This window comes from Diplodia seriata, assembly GCF_021436955.1.
Source record: "Diplodia seriata strain FDS-637 chromosome Unknown scaffold_8, whole genome shotgun sequence".
Taxonomy (NCBI): Eukaryota; Fungi; Ascomycota; class Dothideomycetes; order Botryosphaeriales; family Botryosphaeriaceae; genus Diplodia; species Diplodia seriata.
Window position 1 is genome coordinate 2,326,024 of NW_027117315.1, and position 26,190 is coordinate 2,352,213.

General features: G+C 58.0%; 11 protein-coding genes across 11 annotated transcripts; 4 read left to right on the forward strand and 7 right to left on the reverse strand.

Annotated features, from left to right (window-relative positions):
• Positions 1–104: 104 nt before the first annotated feature.
• Positions 105–1,554, forward strand: SLS55_008319 (uncharacterized protein; the record flags this gene model as incomplete). Its single annotated transcript, XM_066779730.1, has 2 exons — positions 105–1,082; positions 1,264–1,554. The coding sequence occupies 2 exons, from the start codon at positions 105–107 to the stop codon at positions 1,552–1,554; spliced, it is 1,269 nt and encodes a 422-aa protein (XP_066630534.1).
• Positions 1,555–2,555: 1,001 nt separating this feature from the next.
• On the reverse strand, positions 2,556–4,663 carry SLS55_008320 (uncharacterized protein; the record flags this gene model as incomplete). The annotated part of the gene is made up of 4 exons (XM_066779731.1): positions 2,556–2,887; positions 3,728–3,895; positions 3,978–4,403; positions 4,657–4,663. The coding sequence occupies 4 exons, from the start codon at positions 4,661–4,663 to the stop codon at positions 2,556–2,558; spliced, it is 933 nt and encodes a 310-aa protein (XP_066630535.1).
• Positions 4,664–5,156: 493 nt separating this feature from the next.
• On the reverse strand, positions 5,157–6,381 carry SLS55_008321 (uncharacterized protein; the record flags this gene model as incomplete). Its single annotated transcript, XM_066779732.1, has 3 exons — positions 5,157–5,949; positions 5,999–6,227; positions 6,279–6,381. The coding sequence occupies 3 exons, from the start codon at positions 6,379–6,381 to the stop codon at positions 5,157–5,159; spliced, it is 1,125 nt and encodes a 374-aa protein (XP_066630536.1).
• A 262-nt stretch (positions 6,382–6,643) lies between these two features.
• On the forward strand, positions 6,644–8,147 carry SLS55_008322 (uncharacterized protein; the record flags this gene model as incomplete). Its single annotated transcript, XM_066779733.1, has 3 exons — positions 6,644–6,793; positions 6,844–6,851; positions 6,911–8,147. 3 exons carry the CDS (start codon positions 6,644–6,646, stop codon positions 8,145–8,147), a joined length of 1,395 nt encoding a protein of 464 aa, XP_066630537.1.
• Positions 8,148–8,641: 494 nt separating this feature from the next.
• Positions 8,642–10,558, reverse strand: SLS55_008323 (uncharacterized protein; the record flags this gene model as incomplete). The annotated part of the gene is made up of 2 exons (XM_066779734.1): positions 8,642–9,807; positions 9,874–10,558. 2 exons carry the CDS (start codon positions 10,556–10,558, stop codon positions 8,642–8,644), a joined length of 1,851 nt encoding a protein of 616 aa, XP_066630538.1.
• A 977-nt stretch (positions 10,559–11,535) lies between these two features.
• SLS55_008324 (uncharacterized protein) lies at positions 11,536–12,630 on the reverse strand (the record flags this gene model as incomplete). Its single annotated transcript, XM_066779735.1, has 3 exons — positions 11,536–11,612; positions 11,675–12,437; positions 12,502–12,630. The coding sequence occupies 3 exons, from the start codon at positions 12,628–12,630 to the stop codon at positions 11,536–11,538; spliced, it is 969 nt and encodes a 322-aa protein (XP_066630539.1).
• Positions 12,631–15,493: 2,863 nt separating this feature from the next.
• On the forward strand, positions 15,494–16,528 carry SLS55_008325 (uncharacterized protein; the record flags this gene model as incomplete). The annotated part of the gene is made up of 1 exon (XM_066779736.1): positions 15,494–16,528. One exon carries the CDS (start codon positions 15,494–15,496, stop codon positions 16,526–16,528), a length of 1,035 nt encoding a protein of 344 aa, XP_066630540.1.
• A 1,297-nt stretch (positions 16,529–17,825) lies between these two features.
• Positions 17,826–18,257, reverse strand: SLS55_008326 (uncharacterized protein; the record flags this gene model as incomplete). The annotated part of the gene is made up of 2 exons (XM_066779737.1): positions 17,826–18,183; positions 18,250–18,257. The coding sequence occupies 2 exons, from the start codon at positions 18,255–18,257 to the stop codon at positions 17,826–17,828; spliced, it is 366 nt and encodes a 121-aa protein (XP_066630541.1).
• A 259-nt stretch (positions 18,258–18,516) lies between these two features.
• Positions 18,517–20,879, reverse strand: SLS55_008327 (uncharacterized protein; the record flags this gene model as incomplete). The annotated part of the gene is made up of 2 exons (XM_066779738.1): positions 18,517–18,768; positions 18,822–20,879. The coding sequence occupies 2 exons, from the start codon at positions 20,877–20,879 to the stop codon at positions 18,517–18,519; spliced, it is 2,310 nt and encodes a 769-aa protein (XP_066630542.1).
• A 1,294-nt stretch (positions 20,880–22,173) lies between these two features.
• SLS55_008328 (uncharacterized protein) lies at positions 22,174–23,318 on the forward strand (the record flags this gene model as incomplete). Its single annotated transcript, XM_066779739.1, has 3 exons — positions 22,174–22,214; positions 22,489–22,564; positions 22,830–23,318. 3 exons carry the CDS (start codon positions 22,174–22,176, stop codon positions 23,316–23,318), a joined length of 606 nt encoding a protein of 201 aa, XP_066630543.1.
• Positions 23,319–24,325: 1,007 nt separating this feature from the next.
• On the reverse strand, positions 24,326–25,791 carry NdufS2 (ndufs2, NADH ubiquinone oxidoreductase 49 kd subunit; the record flags this gene model as incomplete). The annotated part of the gene is made up of 2 exons (XM_066779740.1): positions 24,326–25,084; positions 25,138–25,791. 2 exons carry the CDS (start codon positions 25,789–25,791, stop codon positions 24,326–24,328), a joined length of 1,413 nt encoding a protein of 470 aa, XP_066630544.1.
• Positions 25,792–26,190: the final 399 nt, after the last annotated feature.

The window sequence follows — 26,190 nt, forward strand, 5'->3', positions numbered from 1 at the left end:
GCTACTTTAAGTGTCTTCCGCTCCTCTTTTCCTCCCACTCCCTCCAACCTACCTCCGATACCAACACAAACTCCACCGACCTAACACCTTCCACTGCCGCAACCATGGCGACCCCCTCAAACCCCGCCGACATCGACGCGCAGATGGTCGATACCGCCATCGCCATCGCCGACGAGGTTCTCTCTGCTGATGCTGCTTCATCCGCGCACAGCAACAACAGCGTCGCCAACACCACCGCGCGTCCGTCTGCCGCCACCACGGCCTCGCCCTCGGCTCCGGCCTCCACCTCTGACTACGTGACCGTCATCGACGACGACAAGGACGGTGAAGACCACGTCATGGGCATGGACAGCCCGCAGCAGCAGGGAGCGCACCAGCAGCAACACGCGCGCTACACTGACAAGACCAACGACGCCCGCATCACTGCCGCTTCTGCCGCTGCTCCCGTCGCCAACACCATGGCCTCGGCCTCGCGCTCTGACGCCAAGTACATCCACTTGCCCGCCGACGGCAAGTTCATCCGCAAGAAGGACAACAATCATGCCAACATCGACCCTGCCATCATGAACATGAGCCACCGCCAGGCGGCGACGCACCAGCCTGCGCTCAACATCTCCAAGGCCAGCGACAAGGACAACAACAACACCACTGCTGCCGCTGGTCCCGCCGCTGGTCCCGCCGCTGCTCGCGACAACAAGAACGCCAACGCCAGCGACAACAAGAACGCCAGCGACAACGCCGCCGGCAAGAGCCGTCTCGACGCGCACCTCGAGACGACCGACTTCTGGCGGCTGGTGGACCGGCACAGGCAGGCGGCCTACGCGCTGAACGCGGCCGTCGACGCCATCGAAGCGTACGGCAGCGAGATCGAGGCCAGGGCGCTGACGCGCGAGGAGATTGGCATGACGTCGGATGAGCTCGATGATGATGATGACGAGGACGGTGGCGATGGCGCCAACAAGTCGAGCGGTGGTGGTGGTGATGGTGATGGTGGTCGTCCGATGGTCATGTTGAAGGCCAAGGACAGGCGCATGGTGTGGTTGATGATGAAGGTCATTCTGGGCAAGGACGAGGAGGTTTTGGTGTGTTTTTCCCCTTCCTTCTCTCTTCCTTCCTCTTTTTCTTGTTTCTCTCTCTTCCTTTCTTCCACTTTTCTTGTTTTTCTTCTTCTCTCTTATTAACAACCTTGATGCTTCTTTCCCCATCTCGATCTTCCTCCCCTCCCCCAAACAAGTGAAACAGCTAACACGCCCTTACACAAAGAGCGAGCTAGAGACCTCCATCGAGCGTACCAGGCACAGCATGTGGAAGCTCTCGGCCCATGTGCGCCTCCTCAGCGACAAGATTCAGAACAGCGACGACGACGGCAAGGTCGTCAACATCGAGCACGACATGTACGAGCTGCTCGAGGGCTTCATCAACGCCTTGACCGCCAAGCGCGGGCCCGACCTCGCCAAGTGGGGCAAGGATGGCCAGGAGCTGGGCGCGATGCTGGATGACTTCAAGGCCGATATGGAGTGGTGGAACGATGGCAAGGACGAGGAGGAGGAGTAGGAGGAGTGAGTGAGTGAGTGAGTGAGTGAGCTGGTCGGGCTAACTCACTTCTTTACTTCTTCCTCTTGTTCCTTCTTCTTCTTCTTTTCCTGGCTGCTTCTTCTATGAGCTTGCTGCCGCGGCGCAGGTTGTCGTTTGGGTTTCTTTGCGGAGCAGCCTGTATGCGGCATCATGCGTTGTTCACGGCGGTTGGCTACTAAGCAAGCAAGCCATGCGGAAGGCCTACAGGCTTGACACTAGTGGTTATTCTTCGAGTATCACAAACTGTTAATTCGGCAATACTGGAATTTCTCTGCTTTATTTTCATCAAGCAAGCGTCGGAGTAGAGAAAGATCCAGTGTAGAAATAAAACATTCGGGGTGAAAAACGTTTTTGCATCGTGAAGTCATACTGTATTCTAGATGCAACGCGCTTATTTGTAAACCAACAAATGCACCTCAGTACGCCATTGGGGGAAATTCCAGCGCCATGTACTCTTTTGGGCATACTCGGGAAACACCGGTCAACAATTAGGATACCGCTGCCGTCAATACAGTATGTTGGTTGGCAATCACTTAGGAGTTAAGCGGATGAGTGGCAATGCTCACCTGGCGGCAAGGGTCGATCTTGAATCGATGATGTTGGTGAAGCGGAATTCGATCACCCGGTGCTGGTCGCTGAGCAGAACAGCATCGTTACTCCATTGTATCTCTCAGGCGTTGATATGAAAGGTTATGGCATCTTCTTAAACCTGGGTATTTGCTTGATATTGAGAATACAGACTACGCGCAGCAGTGGAGCTGGATTGCGCGGCTAATCCTGAGCGCGTAGAGGAAATAGTCTGGGTAAAAGAAATGGGCCGAAGACTGGTAAAAGTACATTGCGTGGCTTTCGGGGAGAAGTGAGCTGACTCCACCGATGCCAACTGGTTACCCTGTTCCGATTTCAGGCTGTCAAATTTGCGGAAGCGCCCCGGCTCCTGGTCTCAGATAAAGCGCTGAACCATGACAAAGCCAAAGGTTTTAGGAGCCAACAGCGCCACCCGTGGCAGTGAGGTCAACGGCGTGAAAGATGACCGAAGGGAGCATGATTGCCAGGATGATTGCGATGACAATCAAGGCGGTGAGGTACGGGCGTTCCTTGACCCAAGCGATGATGAGGCGGAAGCAAGCGCTGGTAGCGTCTTTGAGCCGAATAAGCTCCTTCTTGATGATGGGAGGTGCCTCAGAGCGGAAGCTTTCGAGCCCCTTCTTGACCGAGGTGCAGGCGTTTGTGGCGAGTTGCTTGATCTTGCTGACGACGATGACCGGTATCGCGACGGCGACCATCACGAAGAGAGCGAACGCGACTGCCGCTGTACGGCGCGTGGCGGTAGCAAACACGAACGCGGCCATGGCTGTGTTTGGCTATATAATTAACAAAGTCAAAATCCCCACTATAGACCCGTCCAAGTGAAGAACTGGCCGAGTGGTTTGCGGAACCGTTCCCATCATTGGGTTTAGGATTCTTCTGCCACGACAGCTAGGAGCGTGGGCGCCCCAGGTGAGAATGGGGTACGGTCAAAAACAGGCGGTTCTCAAAGAGCCTGTTCCTATATAGCACGCTTCCCTCGGGTTGAGCAAGCTCATATAAGTTTTTGCCTTTTTTGCCTCTGGTCTTGGTGGTGACTTGGTGGTGAGAGTGCTCGCGGCGTGGTTCGAACTGGGGAGTTGTTTTTTTTTTTTTTTTTGTTGTTGTTGTTGTTGTCGTGGATGGCTGGATTGTTGATGAAGGGTGTGAGTGACGGAGTGAGGGTGCGATGAAGAAACTGCGAAGGAAGAAGAACCAGAAATCTCACGCTTGTAACGGCTTCATGTTGAGTGTGGAAACAGCCGGAACCTTTTGCTAGAGTGGCGACCTGGGGACCAGACTGCGAGGGGCAATATCGTATACACAAGGTAATGAACCATTGACATGCGCAGAACTGTCACCTCAGTATATCGTTAATGAGTCAATATGAAAGCTCAGGTCAATGTATTGAGTCTTCATCCTTCCTTTAGGCGTGGAGTGCCAGCCTGGAGCATCAAGCACTCGTAGAACCAATCAATGAATACCAAACCCACCGGCTTCAAGCAACAGCAATCCACACCCATGCGAGAGCTAAGCTTAGTGCCGCGGAGTCCTTGCGCTCATTGTGCCATCCTGTCGTTCCCACCGCCAAACCTTCCTTTCCACAGGAACAGTGCAGCCACGATAGCGGAGTAGATCAAACCAAATACGATCGGAGCGCCGTAACCGCCCATCATTGCGCTAGTGAGAGTGGCAAAGAAACTGCCAGCGGCGACGGAACCGATTGACGCTTGGATCGCCGCAGCGAGGGAACCTGGTTGCGAGGTCAGTCTCGGTCTAACCTTGGAAACGCGCTCACGGTGAGATCGGGGAATGTGCAGTTTCTTCTCACTCACCTGCAGCTATACCGCCAGCGGTGAAACCCACGACGTGCAGAATGACAGGAGGCAAAGCAATGGCTAGAGCGACTGCGACGGCGATGCCGGCGGCCTTCCAAGGGTTCGCTTTGACCCACAAAATGGCACGGGTGACTTTGATCCGCAGCTTCATGCGAATCCTCCTCAATAAGCAGGATGCCTTGGCGATGAAGGCGTTGAAGTCGTTCTTGAGTTTGGTTGCGGCGGTCGCAACTTTTGCAGCAACCGTCTTCGCGGCCTTCTCGACGGTTGTCACGGCCTTCGCAACGGTCTTCTTGACGGTTGTCGCAGCCTTCGCAACGGTCTTGGTGACAGTGTTGAGGCCCGCGGCAACGGCTTTGCCAACCTTGCGAACGGCGGCCTTGATGCGGTCGAAGAAACCCATGTTTCTGGGCGGTTTGCGGTCTGTGTGAAACAATGCAAGAATTGCGACGATGAGTGGCGGAGCGGGTGTTGAAGTTGAGTGTGGAAGCAGCGGGAAAGTTGGAAGCCCAAACACTTATAAAGGATTCCCTGTCAGTTACGGAAGGAGGCAGAACATTTCACCTGGCCGGCAGCCCAGAAGCAAGCCCCGGTGAGAATCGTTCCAGAGGGTATGATTCTTTTGCTGAAGTGAGGTTGGTTGGAAGATCTTTAGCCAGGTGAACAACACCTTAACCGCGCATGGAGCCGGGACTGTGACTGAGAGCTTCTGTATGACATAAACCCAGATCTTTTCTCCTGCATATTCCAATTAGAGCGTTGTATTTCCCGAGTACATGAGCAGGGTCGTGGGTGGACATGCGTGCCATCATCCCCTCCACACTCGACTTAATGCCCTCCGCCTAACCAACCCCCCCCCACTTGCCCATATGTTTCCATCACTCGTACCAGCCCCGATACTTTTAATTTCTCTGTTGATAATGGGGTTTGTTTCGCAAAGCGTCCTTCAGTTCAGCACTGCGAAACCCCCAGTAAGGAAAGTAAGCGTCCGCGCGAGTTGATAAAAATACATGTTTTTCATTTCAAAAATCCACTGTAACTCTGCAAACTACTCTCGAACATAACAATCCTTTCGGGGTATCTCACTCAATCTTACAGCGGGTACGGACAAGTCAACGCGAGTTCACAACGCTCAAAATCCAAACACGCATCCTAAGAACCAAGCCGCCCTGGGCTTCACCGCGCACCAAGCGTCTCCAGAGCGTTCCTCAACTCCTTGACCGCCGTGGGAACGTCCTCAAAGTTCAACGCCGAGATTGCCCACTTCGCATGCTTCTGCGCCTTCATCACCGAATCGTCATCCGTCCTATAATTGTCCATTCCTCGGGGAGCCGTAGGTGGCGGTATGTTGGTCTGTGCGATGGGCGGCACGCCCTGCGATGGCGGTGGCGCGAAAGCCGTAGGCGCTGAAGGGGGCGGTTGGTAGAAGTCCTTCGGGTTGTACTGGCCATCGTTGGGAGCCGCTGGGGGCGCGTCGTCCATGGCCTGCTCCGGCGCTGTGGGTAAGCTAGGGGCAGGAACCTCGGATGTAAAGGTAGGTACGGCGGGGAAGTAGCCCCCGCCGACAGAGTTCTGGCGGTCCTGGTCTTCTGCGGCCTCGAGTGGGGAGACGTCGCCGTGGGTGGGGCCCTCGCCGGGAAAGGGCTGGGCGTTGGGCTCCTGGGAGGGAGAGGGGGCGAAAGAAGGGGGAGCCGTCTCAACGGTGGGCTGCAGCGAGGAATTGCCGTTGATGCGCTGGACTTCGGGATCGTTTGGATCAAGCATGGGGGCGGACTCTCCGGTGGTAGGCTCGGGCTCTTGTACGGGATTGGACAGATTCGGGTCCTCGCCGGCTTTCAGGGCTTTGGCAATGCGGAGAGCATGGTACTTGGCGAATTTCGACTTGGCGGCGAGCTCGGGATCCAAGGGCCCCCAGACGCCCATGAGGTCAAGGAAGGTGGCAGCGGCGCGGAAGGTGTCTGCTGTCTGGCTGAGGGCATGTCAGCAGGCAATTGGACACGGAGGGGCCATGTGCGTACGCTGAAGCCTTGTTGGCGCGCACGGCGTTGTCGGCCCTCTGAAAGGTCTCAAGCGCAAACTGCTCGACGTAGACCTTCGCAGCAACGTCGTCGAGGATGGCGTCATTGTCGGCATGCTGGGTTTTGGTCTGCTCCAGCTTGTCCATCAGGGTGGTGGTGTACTGCATGCATTCCTCGTCGGCGGTGTGCAGGCCCTTCGCAATGATCTGGTTCACGATGAAATATTCGCCTGCAGGCCGGGGTCAGCTTGGCGGGGCGCGGCTGCTCGGCGGGGACCTACACCAGTAGGAGACGACGGGCTTGAACTTCTCGAGCTGGGCGGCGCGCTGGGCGAAGCGGGTGATGTCGGCGGCCTTCAGGCCCTGGGGTATATTGGACGTCATGGCGGGGTTCTGGCGAGGAAGGTGGGGAGTGGGATGGATGCGGGTGCCTGACGTTGTGGTGCTGGTGCGGCTGACCGCCTGGAGCTCTGGCCACCTCGAGCCGCGGGAGATGCGCCTTCTCGAATCCCCGCGAATCGATTAGCGCCATTGAGGCCAGCTTGCACTTGCACCACAACATTTATTATTGCTGCTCCCGCGCCCGCCCCCTCTCGCTTGCCCCCTCACTCTGCTCTTGCTCGTCGTCCGCAGCTCCCCCGCCGCCATGGTGTCCCACAAGACGTTGGCCGCTGCTGCGGTCGCCTTTTTCTTCTCGTCGCCCGCCCTCGCTGCCATGTACCCCAAGAACTCGCCCGTCCTGCAGGTCGAGGCAAAGGACTACAGCAGCTTGATCGCGAAGTCCAACCACACGTCTGTAAGTACTGCCGGACGTTGTACTGCTGAAATGCCACTGACGCGTGCCAGATTGTCGAGTAAGCTGCCGGTGTAGTCGCAACACCACTTGGTCCTAGCTTCTGACCCTAGCAACTAGGTTCTACGCGCCCTGGTGCGGCCACTGCCAGAACCTGAAACCTACCTACGAGAAGGTCGCCAAGAGTCTCGCCGGCCTTGCCAAGGTTGCCGCCATTGACTGCGACGACGATGTCAACAAGCGACTTTGCGCCGAGATGGGTGTCCAGGGCTTTCCCACCCTCAAGATCGTGCGCCCCAGCAAGAAGCCGGGCAAGCCCGCCGTGGAGGACTACAAGGGCGCTAGGAGCGCAAAGGCTATCGTCGATGCCGTGATCGAGAAGATCCCCAACCACGTCAAGCGCGTGACTGACAAGGAGTTCGACGACTTCCTGAGCGAAGACAAAGATGGCGCAAAGGCTATTCTGTTCACCGACAAGGGCACCACAAGCGCGCTTCTGCGTTCCCTGGCCATCGATTTCCTGGGGAGCATTCAGGTCGCTCAGATCCGCAACAAGGAGAAGAAGGCCGTTGAGACTCTCGGTATTGGCAGGTTCCCCACCCTGGTTCTGCTTCCCGGCGGCGACAAGGAAGCCATTATCTACGATGGTGAGATGAAGAAGGAGTCTATGGTCGAGTTCCTCTCCCAGGCCGCTTCACCAAACCCTGATCCTGCTCCGGCGAAGGCCAAGGCGGATAAGAATGGTAAGAAGGAGGCTAAGAAGGAGACCAAGAAAGAAGAGGATGCCGCCACGTCTGACGAGGGCAAACCCATTGATGTTACCGACTCTGGCCCGCGCCTTCTCATGCTTGATAGCGAAGAGCTTCTTCAGAAAGAGTGTCTGTCCACGAAGTCTCACAACTGTATTCTGGCTCTTCTCCCTTCAAAGACCGACGCCACCGAGCCGCTTCCCGAGGAGGCGCAGCTTGCGCTTGCTTCCCTAACCGAAGTTATCAAGAAGCACACCCAGGGTGGCCACCGCCTGTTCCCTGTGTTCACAGCTCCTCTTAACAATGAAGGTGCCGCCAAGCTCCGCAAGGAGCTCAGTTTGAACGAGAAGGACTTCGAGCTGATCGTTACGAACTCCAAGAAGTCCTGGTGGAAGCACTACTCGGGCAGCGACTACTCTCAAAAGAGCGTCGAGGAGTGGATCGATGCCGTCAAGATGGGTGAGGGTAAGAAGGAGAAGCTGCCGCAAAGCGTTATCGTCGAGTCTAAGGAGGAGGATGTCAAGGTAGACACCGAACAGCAGCCTGTCAAGATTGAGGTCGAAGAGATCGTTGAAGAGGATGCTGCCCCGAAACACGGAGAGTTGTGAGTTCGAAGTATAGATACAGTAGTGAGCGGTTCTTCAAAAGCACTTTTTAGCGTATGAAAATGTACATTCCTTACCTTCAATGAGTGGTCGCATTGGTCATGGCATCGGATGCTACCAGACTCTGTCCCTGCGGATTCGCACTTAACGCTCATTTATAACAAAAGGCTCATTCGTTCATGATATCTTAGTGCGAGTTTCCTTCCTTTCCAGCTAACTCCGCCTCCCACCACAGCGGGTGACAAAAGAAATTGCCCACCCGTGTCTGCCTCACATAGCTTCCGCATCTTCATAATAATATATAGGCAGTTGAAGACAGGATCCGGACACAAATCCACGTACTGATGACTTATCTTTACGTCCGGATCTTACATTCAACCACCCCTCCCATGTAGAATTTTTCCACGAAGCAGACGCGGGTGGGAAATCACTTTTGTCACCCGCCGTTCCACTTCCCTTCCCTCGAGAAGCCCATCCACCCATCCATCCCATCGCAATCAAACACAAATATCCACCCTCCCCACGCTGGGATCATGATCGCTCACCGACCCCTCCCCACCCGCCCACGTATTCACATGCACATGCTCGTACCCGACCCCCTTCGCCGCCAGCGCCCCGCTCACAAACACATGGTCCAGCTGCTGGCAATTCCCATCGTACAGATACGTATACCTTTCCGCCTCCTCCACGCCCGCCGCCACGTCCGCATCCGTCAGCCCACTCCCCTCGACGAACCGCGCGACGGGCTCCACGAACGCGAACTCGTTGAAATCCCCCGCCACGACGACGTGCGCGCCCGCGTCGACGGCCAGCACGCTCGCGACAAACGCCGCCGTCGCGTCCGCCTGCGCCGCGCGCACGTCGACGCCGCCGTTCGCGGGCGGCCGCGCGTCGCCGGCGAGAGTGCTCGAGCCGCCTTTGCTCGCCCAGTGCACGTTGACGGTCCACAGCCTCCCGCCGTCGCCGTCGCCGACCGTCTCCCACAGCGCGGCGAGCGGCTTGCGGCTGTCGGTCCACGCGGCGGCGTTGGCGGGGTCGACGCGGCCGGGGTTGAAGGAGAGCTGCGTGGGGGATATAGGGGTCGTGGCGTCCGTCGCGTTGCCCGGGTGGGGGTTGAGCAGGGCGAGTTTGGTGGTGTCGTACAGGTAGGCGACCCGGATGTTTGCGCCGGGCTGGCCGCCGTCGGCGCCGTCGGCGGGGTCGATGGCGGCGAAGGCGTACGAGGCGGGCCCGCCGGCGGCGGCGATGGCGGCGACGAGGGTCGAGAGGGTGAGGTTCGCCGACGTCACGTTGTCGCCGGTGGTGGGGCCCGTGTCGTCTTGGATCTCTTGCAGGAAGAGGAGGGATGGCGAGGCGAGGTGCGTGACGATGTGGGCGGCGATGGCTGGGAGGTGCGGCGAGCTGGGCGACAGGTTCTCGACGTTGTACGAGCCGAACGTCAGGCTGGAGCAGGAGTTGGTGGACGTGAGGGTGGTGGGGGGAGGGAGGGTGGGGAGGGCGGAGTCGAGGACGGTGAGGGCGGTGGTGGGGAGGAGGTAGTAGAAGCCGTATGCGTATGTGATGACGCCGGTGATGTCGGAGAGGGTGTCGCCGAGTTTGATGGTGGTTGGGCTGGTCGTGCCGTCCAGGGGGTCGCCGATGATGATGGCTTCGGGGTTGGCGTCTGGTAAGGGAGAGAAGGAACTGTGTCAGCTGGCTTGCCTCTCGTGGCACTCGGCGCAAAACATACCAGCATCCGTCATGGTCAAACCGCCCCTCCCGTTCAACCCCGTCACCGTCCAGTTCCCCCTCACCCACACCTCCTCGTAGGAGTTCGGCCTCGCCAGCGCTACCGGCGCCTCGATCGTCACCAGCTCGCCGCACAAGCTCTCCCAAAAGTCCATCCCGTACGCGTCCGGCTGCAGAACGGGGTTAACAACCGAAATCTGGCTCTCGTTGTTCGGCACCGCGAACACATCGCCGCCGTCTAGACTTGAAAACTGCTTCGTAGGCGGCGTCAAACCGCCGCTGCCGACAAGGACAGGCTCGACGGCATTACCGGAGGACACGACGACGACGTTTTTGGGCGAGGACAGCTCGGTGAGGTAGAGGTACGCGGACGAGGACCGGTACTCGGCGACGGTGGCATCGAGCTTGATTTCATCGCCGACGGTGAGGTTGGCGCCGATGCTGCTGGAGAAGACGTAGATGGAGTCGGAGCCGACGCTCTCCGAGGCAGTAGACGAGCGGATCCAGATGCCTGACGGCCCTTTGGCAGTGATGAGGCCGGTCACGTTGGTCACGGCTTGGCCTTTGAGTGGCGAGATGAAGGCGTCGCCGTTGATCTCGCTGATGGTGACGGCAGACGCGGTGTGCAGGTACAGCAGCGCCGTGGCGGCGACCTTGGCCCATGGAATCCCTGAAGACGTCCGCATGTTCGAGTACGGCCGGAGTGGGCGATTGGAGGCACGCAGTGGCTGCTGTCTCCTTCTCTTGCCAACGACGCACCGCGTCGGCTCGTTATATACATCTTCCTCGTCGGCGTCGTCACGTCCCAAGCATCCGCCAAGCTGGCAGTTACGTGAATTAGAAGGTGTCTGCCCTTTCGAGCTGCTCCGCCGCCGTGGAGCGGAGATGAAGCGCCTTGGCGGGCGTGTTCGCGTATCTCGCGCCTGGCCCTCGTTGCGTCTGTCGGCTGTTTCATTGGCCGCGATATCGCTTGGCCCTGCCAGGAGCCGCATGAACCGATGCGTGGTTCTGTAACCCGGCCGGCTCCGATGTGTAATTTCTTATAGACATGTTGTGGCTGCTGTCCGTTATCGCGGTATCCGGATGCTCGGAATAAGACTGCGTCGCTTGTCATCGTAAGCGAGGCTGGCGTTGATGCTGAGAGTCATGGTGACGACTCAATCATTAAAGGGAGCGCACGCTGCGGAGGTTCGATCAGTAGAGAAGGGTGTTCAAACGGCATGTTCGATGTATAATCGGAAGTAGGAACCGGTTTGGATTGCTCTGACGTTAGATTTAAGAGAACGCGAACGTCGAAGGAGGAATGATCGTCGCGCGATTCAGTCCACTACTGATGGAATCCTAGGAACGGACGATCGGCACAATGCATTACCGTGGCACTAGAAGCTTAGCATTGAAAGTAGACTGCTGAGTTGCATGTACTCTTTCTATAGAATATTTGCATTCTATACAAACCCTGCCTGAAGCACGTGTGCACTCCTCCGGGTATCTTTGAAGTGTAATGTGTATCAGACCTAGCACTTGCTGGAATGGATGTAATCAAATCGATCCACTATCGTCCAAACATACCCAATTGATCGGGTTTCTGTAGTCGGAATATGTCCTCCAAGTCCAGTTATTTCCCCCAACTGGGAGCGTAGTATGCTTCACACCAGCTGGTGTTCTACTCCTTTGAGAAGTCGACTTTGACGAAGCACCACTCGATCTCCGTGTAGGCAGAGGTGGCCACAGTCCTAGTGGCTGGAATGATTTTCATGAGCCCCTTCCGTTCTCAGAGTGTCTGTGAAGGAGGGTAGACTTACGTTCAGTTGAGAACCTGACAAGGGCATCCATCTCTTCGCCCACGAGGACCTCCTGGATGACATCCCTCCATTCCATTCCCTTTCGGAAGGCCACATCCGCGACCTCTAGGCCTTTCTTTATCACAGTAACACTGAAGAACACATCTTCTTCATCCATGTATTGACCCACCAGGCCAATTTGTCCGCAGAATCTGTACGCCCTGAGCATCATCGCCAGTCTGGCAGCACAGTGCCTCATCTCATTGCGCAGATCAAGTCCTTCTTCGGCAACCATGGTCAAAACGTCAGCATCAAAGAGGGCGTCAGGATTGCAAATGAGTTCAGTGTAGGACTCTGGGCTGTACGTGAGAATGCGAAGCTGGAGGTTGCAGATCTGACCAGCATCACCGCCGATGTTTTCGAGAAATTTGCGCAGCGGATTCTTGACCCCCTTGGAGTCTGCGGCCAACTTGACGGCGGTATGGAAGGTGCTGGTCCTGAGGTAGGCCTGTTCGAGCTCGGGGCTGACCTGGGGATCGTAACCGTCCGACAACGGATGGAGACCGCGTGCCTCTTTGAAGGCGCGCCAGTTACTGTCAAGACCGGCACCCGAGATGGAGCAGCCTATAAAGTGTAGCTCAGTCTGAGTCAAGTTGGTCACATGGTTGCAGGTGGGGTTACTGATGTAGTTGAAGGTGAGCTGGTTGATGTGGTACTCGTAGACGCGGTCGCGGAGCTCGCGAGGCAGGGCGAGAAGGTAGTTGTCAGCACCCTCAAAGGAACTCTGGCGATGGACTGATCAGTGCAGATCTGAGCTTCTTGAAGCCGTGGGTGGGTGGAGAGTGTACCTTGGGAGGGTTCAAGGCCCAACGCACACGCCGGGCGAGGGCCACCGGGTGCGACGCCGACAGCATCGCGCTGAACGTCTGGACCACCTGTTGGGCCACACGTCCAACCATTGCCATGAAACCAAACATCTTGTGCAGGCTTGAAGAGCGTGGTTGAATGTTTCGACGCCGGACGGTGCTTGTGAAGCAATGCTGCGCTTGAGGGGTTGCAGAAGTGAACGAAAGCCACTCCAAGTAATGACGGCTCAACAAGAGTGGTCGTTTGCGCTTCGTCGCGCAAGCGGTGGTGTAGGGTTGGTGGAGCAGTACTTTTCGCTCGACGCGTTTTTTAAGTCGCGTTCGTTGGGTAGTTTCGACACGTTCGGAAGGCGCACTGGCCATCTGGTTGCCTGGGGGAAGCATCGCAGGGAGCCAACGGCCGGGGCCAACGGCCAGAGCCTCTTCCGCCGGCTGTGGGCTCAGACGCAGAGTGCTGGCCCGTCACCGCCGTTAGAGAGTCAGGCACTGGAGATGTTTGCAAGGACAAATGCTCAGATTCACTCCCGCTAATCAGGTCCTAGGCACAAGCGTAACAAGCCATCACCCAGCCGCTGTGGTGCCACTTTTTGCAGAATCCTCCCCCACTTGGCTCAGGACTCCAAAGCTGGGTGCTCATTCGAGGGTACAGTGCAGAGAACGCAGCAGACAAGTCGAGGGTCGACATCGGGTCGCACAATGGACGGCCTCGACAAATCACCACAAGCTGAACAACGGTCGAGGTTTGCGAACTTCGGGGGGTTGGGGGGATGGACACCAAGTCGATGATGAGGATACTGAAGAGGCTGCAGGGCGTACGGGTGTTTCTTGCCGATGGGGCCATGTCGATTGACGCGTTGAGCTGACGTCTAGAACGCCCCAACCTGCCGAGCCTCCAATCTCAACAGCTCGCAGAACATCAGCTGGATCGCAAAAATCGCGCGCATTAACCTAACTGCTCCTTGCATGCTGACGAAAATCGATGTCCCGCGACTAGGAATGGGCTGATCGACGGTTCTCGCCTCCAAACGTGTACATACAGAGCCCCGGGTCCGAGACGACGCGAATATCGAAAGATAGGACAGCGTGGGGCGGCTTTCGAAGGCCTGCAGGAAGCTCGAGGAGGAACAGTGATGCAGATAGATAGACCATCCTCGAGCAGCAGCGGAGCATCCTACGCAGTCGGCACCTATAGCCGCGCCCGGCTTCGATCATTCGAGCATTAGGTTTCGGTGCCGAGATGCCGCGGCTGAAGGCTTCCTGTTTCTGCACGCTACGGGATCATCATGCTACATTCAGCCACTGTGATTACCAAGCTGCAATCAATTGCCGTCGCTTAGAGCGGGCAAGGCGTGGAAAATGGCTCACGCGCGAGGAAAAGCAGTCGGTCGTACAAGGCGAGGTGTATACTGTGGAGCCATCAGCCGGAGGCGGTGGGTACATGTATGGGGAGGGCTCGAGGCGGGGTAAATGCGTAGGGCGGGGTGTGGAGGCTTGGGGCGCGATGCGGAGCTTCGTTCTGCTGGTCTTTGGATCGATGCCATTGATCCTTTTCCGCCCATCGAGTAATTATTACCCCTTCGAAACCAACGACTCGCGCGGGATGGAGGCTGCGCGGTGCCTATGGCGAGGGCGCCAAGCTCAGCACGCACGTTAGAGGGCTGCCGATGATGCAGCCGCAGGCTCGCGTCCATCACATGGATCCTCATATAGCTTCTGCAGGACAAGGATGGCGGTTTGTCCACCGTTGCCCGTGGCTGTCCGTCGAGGCCGGTCAAGCGGCAGCAGTGAACCAGAATGATTAGCTCCAGGGTGCCTCTTGGACCCTCGCCGGGGAACGCGGAGACGGCTCCCTTGCCCGTTGTGGGGTAGGCCATCTGGCTCCGGCCTTGCTTCGAGGCGCCGCTCTCACCATCCAGGCCAGGCTGCCCTCGGACAAGCTCAGCCCGATGCAGTCGAGGAATTATCATCGAGGACACCGGTCAGCCGCGGTGCTGGACCGAGAGGTGCATGTGGCGGGCAGTGACGGGGCTAGCCCGTCGAAAGCAGGCAGGCTGATGCGACGTCCGCAAGTAACAACGAGGTCGGCTCGGCAGGAAAGCAGTGGCACATCGGCAGCGAGTGCAGGGTGCCGAGGGCGGCGGTTCGTTCGGGGCTTTGATGGAGGTTGTCGTGCCGGCTGTGATCGCCACGCGTGGGGGTCGTCGCTTGAGGCGAAGCTGCCGCTGCCACTGCCACTGCCAGGAACAACCTAACCGACCGCACCGCCTCCGCTTCTCCGCCTCTCCGCCTCTCCGCCCATTCCGAGATCTTGTGCTGCAGCCTGCCCGAGCCTCGCAGCGCCGATGCACCCGTCGAGTATCACCCCGCCGGGTCCCATGACGCGCGCCCCGTGCAAGGAGTGGTGCCCGCTGCGACCGCTCGAGGCTTCTGGCACCAGCACGCGTCGCGGGGCATGGCCATGACAGCAGGAAACACCAGCGGAGGCTTCGCGCGTTGCGGTGACAGCTAGATGATATCAGATGAGCAGTCGCAGGTCCAGTGACCCCCACGCTATGGAGCCGGAGCCACAGAGCAGAGCCACAGCCGGCCAATCCACGCCGCCGTCTCAACACCACCTGTCTGCTCGCTTTGCCTCCCGATTGGCCTGTCCCGCCCGGTGCCTGATCCGTTTGCAACCGTCGCCCTCTGCACTGTCTGCCCTCCCGCCCGCTGTCTTTGCTGCCGGTCCGACCTTGCGTCCCATAATTCCCTCTCCACACGCTGCAACCCCCACGCCCTCTCCAGCGTGCCTGCCCTATGGCCGATCCCGCCTCGGCTAGTTCTTTCCACTCCTATGCCTTCGTGATACATCCCACGCTGCTTCCGACGTATATCAATTCCCCCATTCGTGCCTACCCTCCGGCGCTCTTGCCTCACCTCACCTCAACCATCGCAGCCCTCGCCATAAAACCCTCCATCTACGCCCCGCCCGACCATGTCCCCTCACCAAGACACACCGCCCTCCAACGGTAACTACACCATGACTGCCGGCGCCGTTCAGCAACCCAACATCACCAACAACACGGGCAGACGCCCGCTGCTGCCCGGCGTCTACGTCCCCACCCCCGCCTTCTTCGACCCCGTGAGCGAGGACGTCGACCTCGAGACCACGGCCTCCCATGCCGTCCGTCTAGCCCAAGCCGGCGTCGCGGGCATCACCACCCAAGGCTCCAACGGCGAAGCCGTGCACCTCTCGCACGCCGAGCGCAACCTGATCACCACGACCACCCGCCAAGCCCTCGACGCCGCCGGCTTCACCCAGCTGCCCGTCATCGTCGGCTGCGGCGCGCAATCCACGCGCGAGGCCATCCAGCTCTGCGTCGACGCGCACGCCGCGGGCGGCGACTACGCGCTCGTGCTGCCGCCGGCCTACTACCAGGGCCTCTTCGCGGCCGACACGGTGGCCTCCTTCTTCCTCGACGTCGCCGCCGCGTCGCCCGTCCCGGTCCTCATCTACAACTACCCGGGCGCCGTCGCCGGGCTCGACCTCAGCTCCGACGCCATCACTTCCCTTGCCGCCCACCCCAACATCGTCGGCGTCAAGCTCACCTGCGGCAACACGGGCAAACTCGCCCGCGTCGCCGCCGCCACATCCGCCGCGACCCCCGCCGAAACCGGCTCCGGCTTCTTCTGCGCCGGCGGCTCCGCCGACTTCACCCTGCAGACTCTCATCGCTGGCGGCTCTGGCATCATCGCTGGCCTCGCTAACATCGCTCCCAAGGCTTGCGTGCGCCTGATCGAACTGTACGAGCAGGGCGACCTCAAGGCCGCACGCGAGCTGCAGGCTGTCGTCGCGAGGGGTGATTGGGCTGCTATCCGTGGTGGTGTTGTTGGTACCAAGAGCGCGCTCTCGTCCTTCTTCGGCTACGGCGGCTACGCGCGCAAGCCGCTGCCCCGGCCCGGCAAGGAGGAGAGCGCGAAGTGGAGGCAGGGGTTCGAGGAGTTGGTCGCGGTGGAGAAGGCGCTGTGAGGGGGGTCTTCTTTTTCTTCTTTCTCAATTTCTTCTTCTTTGCTTGCTTATGATGGCTGGTCCGGTTTGGTAATGCATATTGCTGGAGGCGGTGGTGGTTAGTAATTATGAGTGCCCGTGGCAAGTGAAAAAGCGCTGGTTCTTCTTGGCTCGAAGCGTGCTTCATTGTCTTTGCGTTTCTCCAACCTCCCTCCCCCTTCGTGGCATGAAGTGGCGCGTCGAGTGTGGTTTTTTTTTTTTTTTTTTCCTCATAATGCCCCAAAAAGGAAGCAAGCCGGTTTTCTCGCGGCTTGGAAATATCACATCTCTACTCGCCTTTGAGATCCAACACTGAGACATGCATGTCTACATGGTGGTCGATAGCCGTGCAGTTACAGGAGATCTTACTTCTTCGGGGAATGCACACGGGTGTTTTTGGGGTAAAAGGTGGGTTGCCTGTCCCGCGTGGCGAAAAGGAGTTTGGGGGGGAAGAAATGTGATGTGTCTCATATTTTGCATTTCTTTAAAAGCCGCAACGGGAACGCGTAACGAAAATACATGTGAAGGATTAGGCTATAGGGGTCTGACGAATGAGGTGCTGTGTGACGGTTGGTGGGTGGTAGTTGATCGCTGATAAGGGGGGAGCTTGGTTGGCGACACCATCCATGCATATAGGAAAAACGTTTGGGAAAAAGAGACCTGGGTTATTCTCCACCACTGGCTTTCCCGCATCGTTCGCCACACGGAAGTTTGCGGGACAGACGACGCGCCGTTCCTACAGGGGTCAGCTGCAAAAGAATTGACCGCGTCCCAGATCGGTCTCTCCCACCGTACGACCCTATGCGGGCATTTGAAAGCAAACATCAGATGTGGATCTGCGTATCGAATCATTGCTTCCGAAGTAAGTAGACTCCAGCAACTCGTGTAAGCACACAACATCCGTCTCCGGACACGGAATTACGGAAACCTCTGCCCTTCACTACGGCCCAAAAGTCTAAGAAATCAAATCGTGGACGATTATGATGATGATAAGACGAACGGGGTAGAAGAAAGGCGTCAATAAGCATGCTGCTCGCCACCAGATATATGAAACCCCGCCAGATCGATCGACAGCGCCGTCACCGGGCTCGGTCCAGCGTAGCAACACGGAGCGTCATCCGCGAGACTCCGCTCGCTCCGAATACGGATACGGAATTGATTAGGTTTGCCGCGGGCTGAAAAGCCTTCTTGCAGCTGAGGCCGGTGTGGCGCGTCTGATGGTCGACTCGGTCAGCTTCAGGTTTATCAATGAATAAGACGGTGTCTCTCGTTTTTTGTTTTACCTGCTGCTGCCGCCGAAGGGCGTGGACTGACCGGATGAGGCGTCGCTGCTGTTGCTATTGCCGAACAGGCCGCCGGTGGCAGGTGGTTTGTTGGCGCCGAAAATTCCGCTTTCGCTGTTGGAAAAGAATCCGCCAGTGGTGCTGTTGTTGTTCTGGGCGCCGCCGAACGGACTGGATGCGCTGCTGGTGTTGTTTTTAGCACCAGAGAGACCACCTCCAGGCGAAGTGGTATAGTCCTGCAGTCTCAGTTCCTCAACAGAGGAGTTGCGCCAAGGCTGTTGGGAGGTGATCGTCTGGTAGTGTTCGGTCTGGCCAGTTCCATGGATTTTCTCCACGTAGGCCTGGAAAGGAATGCTGGGGCGGTTCTCTGGTGGGCTTGCGGGGGCGGAAAATACTGATTGTGCGCCCGAAGGGACCGACCTTGACATTGAGGGCATGGAAAATGAAGATTTAGAAGGCCTTGACTCAGAATTCGGCAACGGGGTAGATGGTTGCGCTGGAGTACGCTTTGGCTTTGCAGGAGTGGGAGTGGCGTGCTTAGTTCTGGCTGCAGGCTTCCGAGGTGTTTCTATCAAGTACTTAGCATCGTAATAGGTAACTACGCAAGACAAGCTGATGGAAGAGTCAAAGCACATTTACAAGAAGTTTCATTTGATAAGACACGATGTACATCAAGTTGAGGTAGAACTACCTACCTGGTGGTGGCGCCTGCCGGGCATGTCTGCCCACTATCTTCAACCCCTCCTTCAAACTCTTCAACCTCTCCCGAAGCATGGAACGCTCGTTCTTGGTTTCCTCGGACTCGGATGCCAGGCTCGCTAGGGTTTCATCGTCCATCTCCGAAACAACCCCCGGTGAGAGGATGTCGGGAAGAGCGGATACAAGGCAGCTTTCCACGGCAAGAGTGGCCGCATTGTCGATGAAAGTGTGGAGAGCAACCTTCGAACCGTCAGTTTCGGCCAAATAGATAGCGTCCAGATGTGGGAACACACCTTATAAAATGCCTCCATGCAGTACAATAGCTCCTCCGAAGCGGACTCGCCTTCATCATCCACACCCGACGAATCCATGGCTTTTGTGATTTCCTGCGGCGTAACTTGGATCTTCAACGTATCTGGGCCTGCACACCAACGCTCAAGACGCTGCGAAACGTCGTTCTGCAGCTTCTTGACTTTGAGCTTCTGCATCGACTCGCGAAACAGCGGGTTATAGGTGATCAGATGTTCCGACTTGTAAGGTCTCAACAGCTCCTGGATCTTCGCGAACAGCTCCTTCTTCTTTGCATCCATAATGGGCTGGATGTGCTCTTCCAGGAGCGCGTAGTTGGTATGGCCTTCGGTCAGCGAGTCGAGCAACGTTTCCAGGAAGCCGAGAGCGGCCTGCCAGATGATGTCGGCATGTTCCTTCACGATGACTTCCCATGGCTTCGCCTGCTCGCGGAAGATGTCACAGACTAGGAGCGGGTTGTACATGCCCGGAAGCTCGCAGCCGCGGCGGCTGCGCTCCATCTCCTCGATCTCTTCCAGGTACTCGGACCGAAGGGTGATCCTGGGAGCGGGAGCGGAGCTCTCGAGGATGGAGCAGCCAGATGAATTGATCGATGTGGCACGTTTGAACTCAGGCTCTTCGCCCTCGTTGTCGACAATGGTGTTGCTGTGCCCGTACTTCTGCATGACGAACGCGAAATCTTCGTTGGCGTTCTGGATGACGGCGCGCAGACGCCGACACTGGGCTTCTTCCTCCGTCGGCTGGGTGAAGAACTCGTTTTGGTACGCCCCGCGGACGGCGTCCATGGTCAGCCTCTCGAACGTCTTGCTGATGTCCACCAAGTAAGCTCTCTGGTCCCTGGGGCTCTCGCGCGGCTCCCCCATCCGCGCCAGTCCGCCCTCGCACTCCAAGATACCCTTCTTGATCTCCTCCTGGAGGACCGGCAACTCCGTCCGGATCTGGCGCAGCAAAATGCCACCCAGCCTTGTCCTTAGCGCGTCGACGCCCACATGCGCTTTCAGCACACTCCCCCAGATGCCGTTCGCAAAGAACTCCTTCTCCGCCTTGTCGCGCGCCTCGGACGGGGCATCCTTCATCGCATGGTCGCGGTTCTTCACGACGTGCCACCCCAGCCTCAACTCGTGCTCGACGTTCTTCGCCAGCCGCACGACCGCCGCCTCGTCCTCGCCGCCCACGACGACGCGGTCCGGCTTGGTCACGATGCCCAGCGTGCGGCGGCCCTCGGGGTCCGCCTCGCGCGCCAGCCGCAGCACCGCCTGGTTGGCGTGGTCGTAGTTGGCGGCGACGACGGCGAGGATGACGGAGCGCGGGTTGCGCGCGTACGTCTGCGTCAGCCGCCGCACCGTCTGCACGTCCGCCGCCGTCTGCCCGCGCGCCTCGGATTGGATGAGTCCGGGCAGGTCGACGATGGTGAGGGGCGGCCAGTTGGGGCCCGAGATGTCGAGGTGGAGGACGTCGTCGTTGATGGACTTGTTGTTGCTGGCGCTGCTCGTCGTCGTCGTCGGGGTGTCTGAGAAGAGGGATGAGCTGCCGCTCATGCACTTCTTCGCGTCGTCGATGAGGCCGGGGAAGTCGGAAGGGTTGGTGAAGGTGGCGCTGAAGCGCTTGAGGCGCTCCTTGTCGGCGTCGCTGCGCGAGGGCCCGGGGATGATGCTGATTTTGATCTCGCGGCGCGGCGAGCGGCGCAAGGCAACCTCTGTCGCGAATGTCGTGCAGATGCCATCTTTTGTGGGAAAGGGGAGGTGCGTGATGGCTTCGAGGAGGGAACTTTTGCCGGAAGATTGGTCGCCGCAGACGATCAGTTGCGGGAGGTCGATGTGCTTGCTGATTCCGTGGCCACGAAGCTCGTCGATGACATCGAGCAGACTGGCTTGATCGCCATTTTGGAGTTGGCCGAGTGCCGTGTCTTCTAGAGAAACAGTCTTCATCTCCACGTCTGGTTCGTCGAGCCCAACCTCTTGGAGCTTAGCGGCGAGAGCCTCAGGTGAATAAGGAGGGGTGTCCGCAGAGGCTCCGGGGATAGGTGTGCCGTAAGCAGACATAACAGGGCTGGAGCAATGTGACATGCAATGTTCAGGAAGAGTGTGGATAAGGAAGAACAAGAATGATGCTCAAAAGTAAAAGTGTAGTCAATGAAGCAGTTCTGGTTTCAATAGCATTCAGTTCAGCGAGCACTTACTTTATACCCATAGATCATCACGTACGAGCTTAGTAGCCTAGATGAAGCCGGGCGAGCCATGTCCACCGCAGCTTGGGACGAGAGGCACGAACGTTGCTATTCTTAGCACTCCTCTTACCCATGGAGCTTCCAGGGGGGGCACTACATAGCCCCCGAGCTCTCGGTATCCATTCAGAATTCGCGGAACTCAGGCAGCAAAGCATAGTTGAGACTGTGCCGCGATACTCGCCACACGTCGTTATTGCCGATCTACAGAACGTGTCCACAGGCCCGATGCCGGATCTCATTCTTTTAAGGGGTCGTCGGCTCTGGGATTGGATGAGTGAAAGCGTCGACGGGGTGATAACAGCGTCACCGAAGCTGATTTGTTAGAAGTACAGCTGACAGACCACTCGGAAGCTCCATCCTACAGCGGCTACAATGGAGGTTCCGCAATCGGACCGGATCAGGTTGCTATTATGGGGAAAGTGCGGAAAAGCACGCAGGTGTGCGGTGGTTTGTTTCCTTTATTTTGTGGCGGTATAAAGACGAGTGTGCTCGGAGGAGCTTCTCGTTCCACGAATTGATATCAGTTGCTCGGGATGCTCAAATTACTGATGGGAGCATTGCATCGCCAGACCGAGCAGCCACGGCGTTGCATACCCAGATCTTGATCGTTTCCGAAAAGGTATAGGCGTAGATTGTGCTGTGCCGCACCAGCAAATCAGCTCACGGTCCGCGAGCAAGGCAACGGGCGCTTAATAGCAGGCAAACATCAATATCTCGGTAGATCAAACGCGTTCCGCCGGGTCGGTACTTGGAGGCGGACGCACTTCGGTCTCCATGCTCCTGATGACTACCGTGCGCTGCCTTGCTGTGCCGCGTCGACGAATTGAGGGAGGCGATCTATCAAGATCTACATGGCGGCGCTTGGCGGCGGAGGAGAGCTGAACAATATCGAGGCGCAGGTCGGACGACGATTGCGCAGTGCTAGAATCCCCGTACTGGGGCTGTCAGCATGCTTTGGGAAAATGACGATGGCCGGTAGGATGGTGTTGAGGTGCAGTCGGAGGACCGGGGAAGGCGTGCGCTCCGTGCGGGATGACGTTTGGCGCCACGCGAACTCGGGAGCTGCTGCAGCTCCTCCCACCTCCACAGCACCTCTCGAAACACCAACCATGAGTGAAACACAGGAGGATTTCTGGCTCTTTGGCTACGGGTAAGTCCTCTGTCCAAGCTTCCCCTCGACCCACCTGCCTAACCAATTTCAACACCTGTAGAAGCCTGATATGGAAGCCACCGCCACACTATGGTACACACTTTCCCCCGCCGTGAAGGCCAGCCCGTCCGCCACAATTGCTGAGCCACTCACGAATCTCCCTGCAGACCAGCGCCTCCCAGGCTACATCGAAGGCTATGTTCGCCGCTTTTGGCAGGTACGTGCGGCTGCGTGAACGGATGCTGCGGCACAAGAAAAATAGACGGCAGTGCAGCAAGCGCGGCAAGACGTGTTTCGGAAGACTACGGACGAGAGCAGGACAGAGAGATAACGGCCGCATTGCAGGCGAGGTACGCGCCCCGAACCCCCCCTCTGTTCTTTGGCCCCCAAGCCAGCGCAGAAACCCGGGCTGACCGAACGCGCGCTTCAGCGAAGACCACCGCGGCACGCCCGAAGCGCCAGGTAGGGTTGCGACGCTGATCGACCGCGCCCACTGGGAAACTCTGACCGACCATGTACGTACCACGCCGTCCCAGCATGCATACGCTCGGCACAGCAAGCACAAGAGAAAAAAAAAGGAATAACCTCGTGACCACACACACTCTCTCTCTCCAGCACGACGCCCCCGCCGAGAAGGTCTGGGGCGCAGCATACCACATCCCAGCCTCGCACGCCGCCTCGGTCCGCGACTACCTGGACATCCGCGAGATCAACGGGTACAGCATCCAATACACGCCCTTCCACCCAGCCGCCGGCTCCGACAACAACAAAAACCCCATCCACTGCCTCGTCTACATCGGGCTCCCGGAGAACCCGCAGTTCATGGGCCCCCAGAACCCCCAGCGGCTCGCCGAGCACATCGCGCGCAGCTCGGGCCCGAGCGGCGAGAACAAGGACTACCTGTACCAGCTCGAGCAGGCGCTGCTCGGCCTGAGCGCCGACAGCACCGACGAGCACATCACCGACCTGGCCCGCAGGTGCAGGGAGGTGGAAGCGACGACGCGGGCGGGCGCGCCGAGGCCGGACACCGTTGGGACGACGGTGGTCGGGCACCCGTTACACCGGGTAGGCAGCACGGAGGAGCAGGAGGAGGTGGAGAAATAAGTAGATCGACGGAAAAAGTACTTGGGGTGGTTGGGGGGGAGGGGGGGAAATGTAGAGGGGGTTTTCGGTAGCATCCACCACCGTCTTCGGTCTGCATGTGTCTGGAGCCGAGCCTTGGTGGTGGCTCGTTGATGTGCGAGGTTATCCTTTCAGCTTATTGCCTGTTCCGTAGAGGCGCGCATGATTGCGACGTCTGAAACTCCGGTGCTGGTTCTTAGAGGTGGCTGATCGTCCTCATAGCCTCCTTACCCCGGCCAAGTACGATCTCTCCCAAGGCTAAGGTAATGGCCTGGAGAAAGTAGTGTTGGACCGGAAAAGAGAAAGGGGTTAATAACGGAGTCCAACTATCCCGGCTACGCCCAAGCTCTGGGACCATGCATATCAAGAACTCTATTTAAAGTACCTATTCTAGACTTAGTGGATATCTATATATTTCTAGCAAAGATTACAGTAGTGCAAAAACTGTAGCTTCCATTTTCGTTGCGGTTCTTTAACCCTTTAAAGATGTAGAGGTTAGTATAAGAATTGGATATGGCCGAGATACGAACACTGAGCAGCACAGAACTCAACGCCTTTCAGAACAGCATGACTTTGAATTTTATGCGGACCTTGAGAGATGTTTGATTCTATTCAGGAGGTTAGATGCGACGAAACGTACGATTACGACCCATTGCTCATGCGATACACAGCCACGGGTGACGGATGGGTTGGTTGTCAATACATGCCTTGTTCAGTAGAGAATTGGGGTGGTAGAGCGCAAACCTGAGGGCGACAGGGAAAGTGCAATCTGACAGTCAAAGCAGCCAAACATTGGAAGGAGGGAAGGCCGGCGAGAGGGCGGAAGAGCGCGCGCGACCTTGGCTGGAAACGCGAACTCACAGGCACTGGAGACATCACAGTCGTTTCAAAGAAATTCCATACCGTCTGGTAAATGGCGCTACAAACAAATGTACAAGGTTAGGTTGCCTCTATGACCTCCTAATATGCTCCCATCCACCCCCCATCTTTTACCTATCCACCTCACCGAACACAAGATCCATCGTACCGATGATAGCCACGGCATCCGCCAGCAAGTGACCTCTCGAGACCTGATCGAAGGCACCCAAGTGGGCGAAACCGGGCGCCCTGATCTTACACCTGTACGGCCTCTCGCTGCCATCGCTGACGAGGTAGACACCCATCTCGCCCTTGGGCGCCTCGATGGCGCTGTAGGTCTCGCCCGGCGGGACCGAGTAGCCCTTGCTGTAGAGCAGGAAGTGGTGGATCAGGGCTTCCATGTTCTCCTTCATGGCGGCGCGCGGTGGGGGAGCGATCTTGTAGTCCTCGACCTTCACGGGGCCGGCGGGCATGTCGTTCAGGCACTGGTGGATGATACGCAGAGACTGCCTGAATTCTTCCATGCGGCAGAGGTAGCGGTCGTAGCAATCGCCGTTTACGCCCACAGGGACCTCGAAGTCGACCTTGTCGTAGGCGTCGTACGGCTGCGACTTGCGGATATCCCACGGGACGCCGGAACCACGGAGCATGACACCGGTGAAACTGTAGTTGAGCGCGTCGGCAGCCGAGACAACACCAACACCCTTGGTTCTGCCGATCCAGATACGGTTATCCGTCAGGAGTTCTTCAGTCTCATCGATACGGTCACCGAACTGAGTAGCCCACTGGTAGATATCGTCCAGCAAGCCAACGGGAAGATCCTGAGAAACACCACCAGGGCGGACGTAGGCAGCGTGGAGACGGGCACCGGAGACACGCTCGTAGAATTCCTGTAAAAGATTAAACCGACCGTCATTTATCGATTCACGAGTGCCACGCTTACCATCAGCTTTTCACGCTCCTCGAAACCCCACAGGAAAGGCGTCAAAGCACCAACATCCATGGCGTGCGACAAGACGGACATGAGGTGGTTAAGGATACGGGTGATCTCGCCAAACATGGTACGAATGTACTTGGCGCGCTCGGGAAGCTCAATGTTCAGCAGCTTCTCGACAGCCAGCGAGTAACATTGCTCGTTGGTCATCATGGAGACGTAGTCGAGACGGTCGAAGTAGGGCAGAGCCTGCAGGTATGTCCGGTACTCGATGAGCTTCTCGGTGCCACGGTGCAGCAGGCCGACGTGGGGGTCGGCGCGGACGATCTCCTCGCCATTGAGCTCCAGAATCAGACGCAGCACGCCGTGGGCGGCCGGGTGCTGGGGTCCGAAGTTGACCGTGTAGTGGCGGATCTTGCGCCCCTTCGCGTCGGCCTCCTCCTGGTGGAGTGTGGTCTCGTTGATGGGGGTCGCGTAGTCTTCCTCGGTCTCGACAAGATGGGTGGTGGGGAGGGGTTCGGCGTAGTGGCGCGGGAGCGAGGTCGAGATGCTGCGGGCGAGGTTGGTGTAGCGCGGGAGGGCGCTGCGCGTGGCCGGGGCGCGGGAGGAGACGGCGAGCCTCCGCGCGGTAGTGCCGGCGATTCTGGCGAGGGAGACGGGCATTGTCGCTGGTGGGAACAATGCCAGGCCCTGTGCAGGTCGATTGTCGGGGGCGACGAGTGGTAGAGTGGAGAGGCGATGGGCGGGAGCTGCGTCTCCGAATGATGAGGTCGACGATTCAAATCCACGGCGATTGGCTAGCGGGCCTGCGCCGCCTGTGCGAAACCATGGCCAAACGCACCCCCACGAATTGAGGAAAACGGGCGCGGATGGGAGCAATTGTTCTCGATTGAAGCTAGACAAAGTAGAAATCCGAGACGAGGGTATCCCTCCAGAAGCCAGACCACTGATCCAAGCATTATTTGGGCCTCTGTCGCGGTCGTTGTTCGCATCTGTTCGTCTGTGTTGCGGCCAGGGTTTCGCACGCCTCCCGAGCATGGTGCAGAGCCGAGTCGCAGGGCG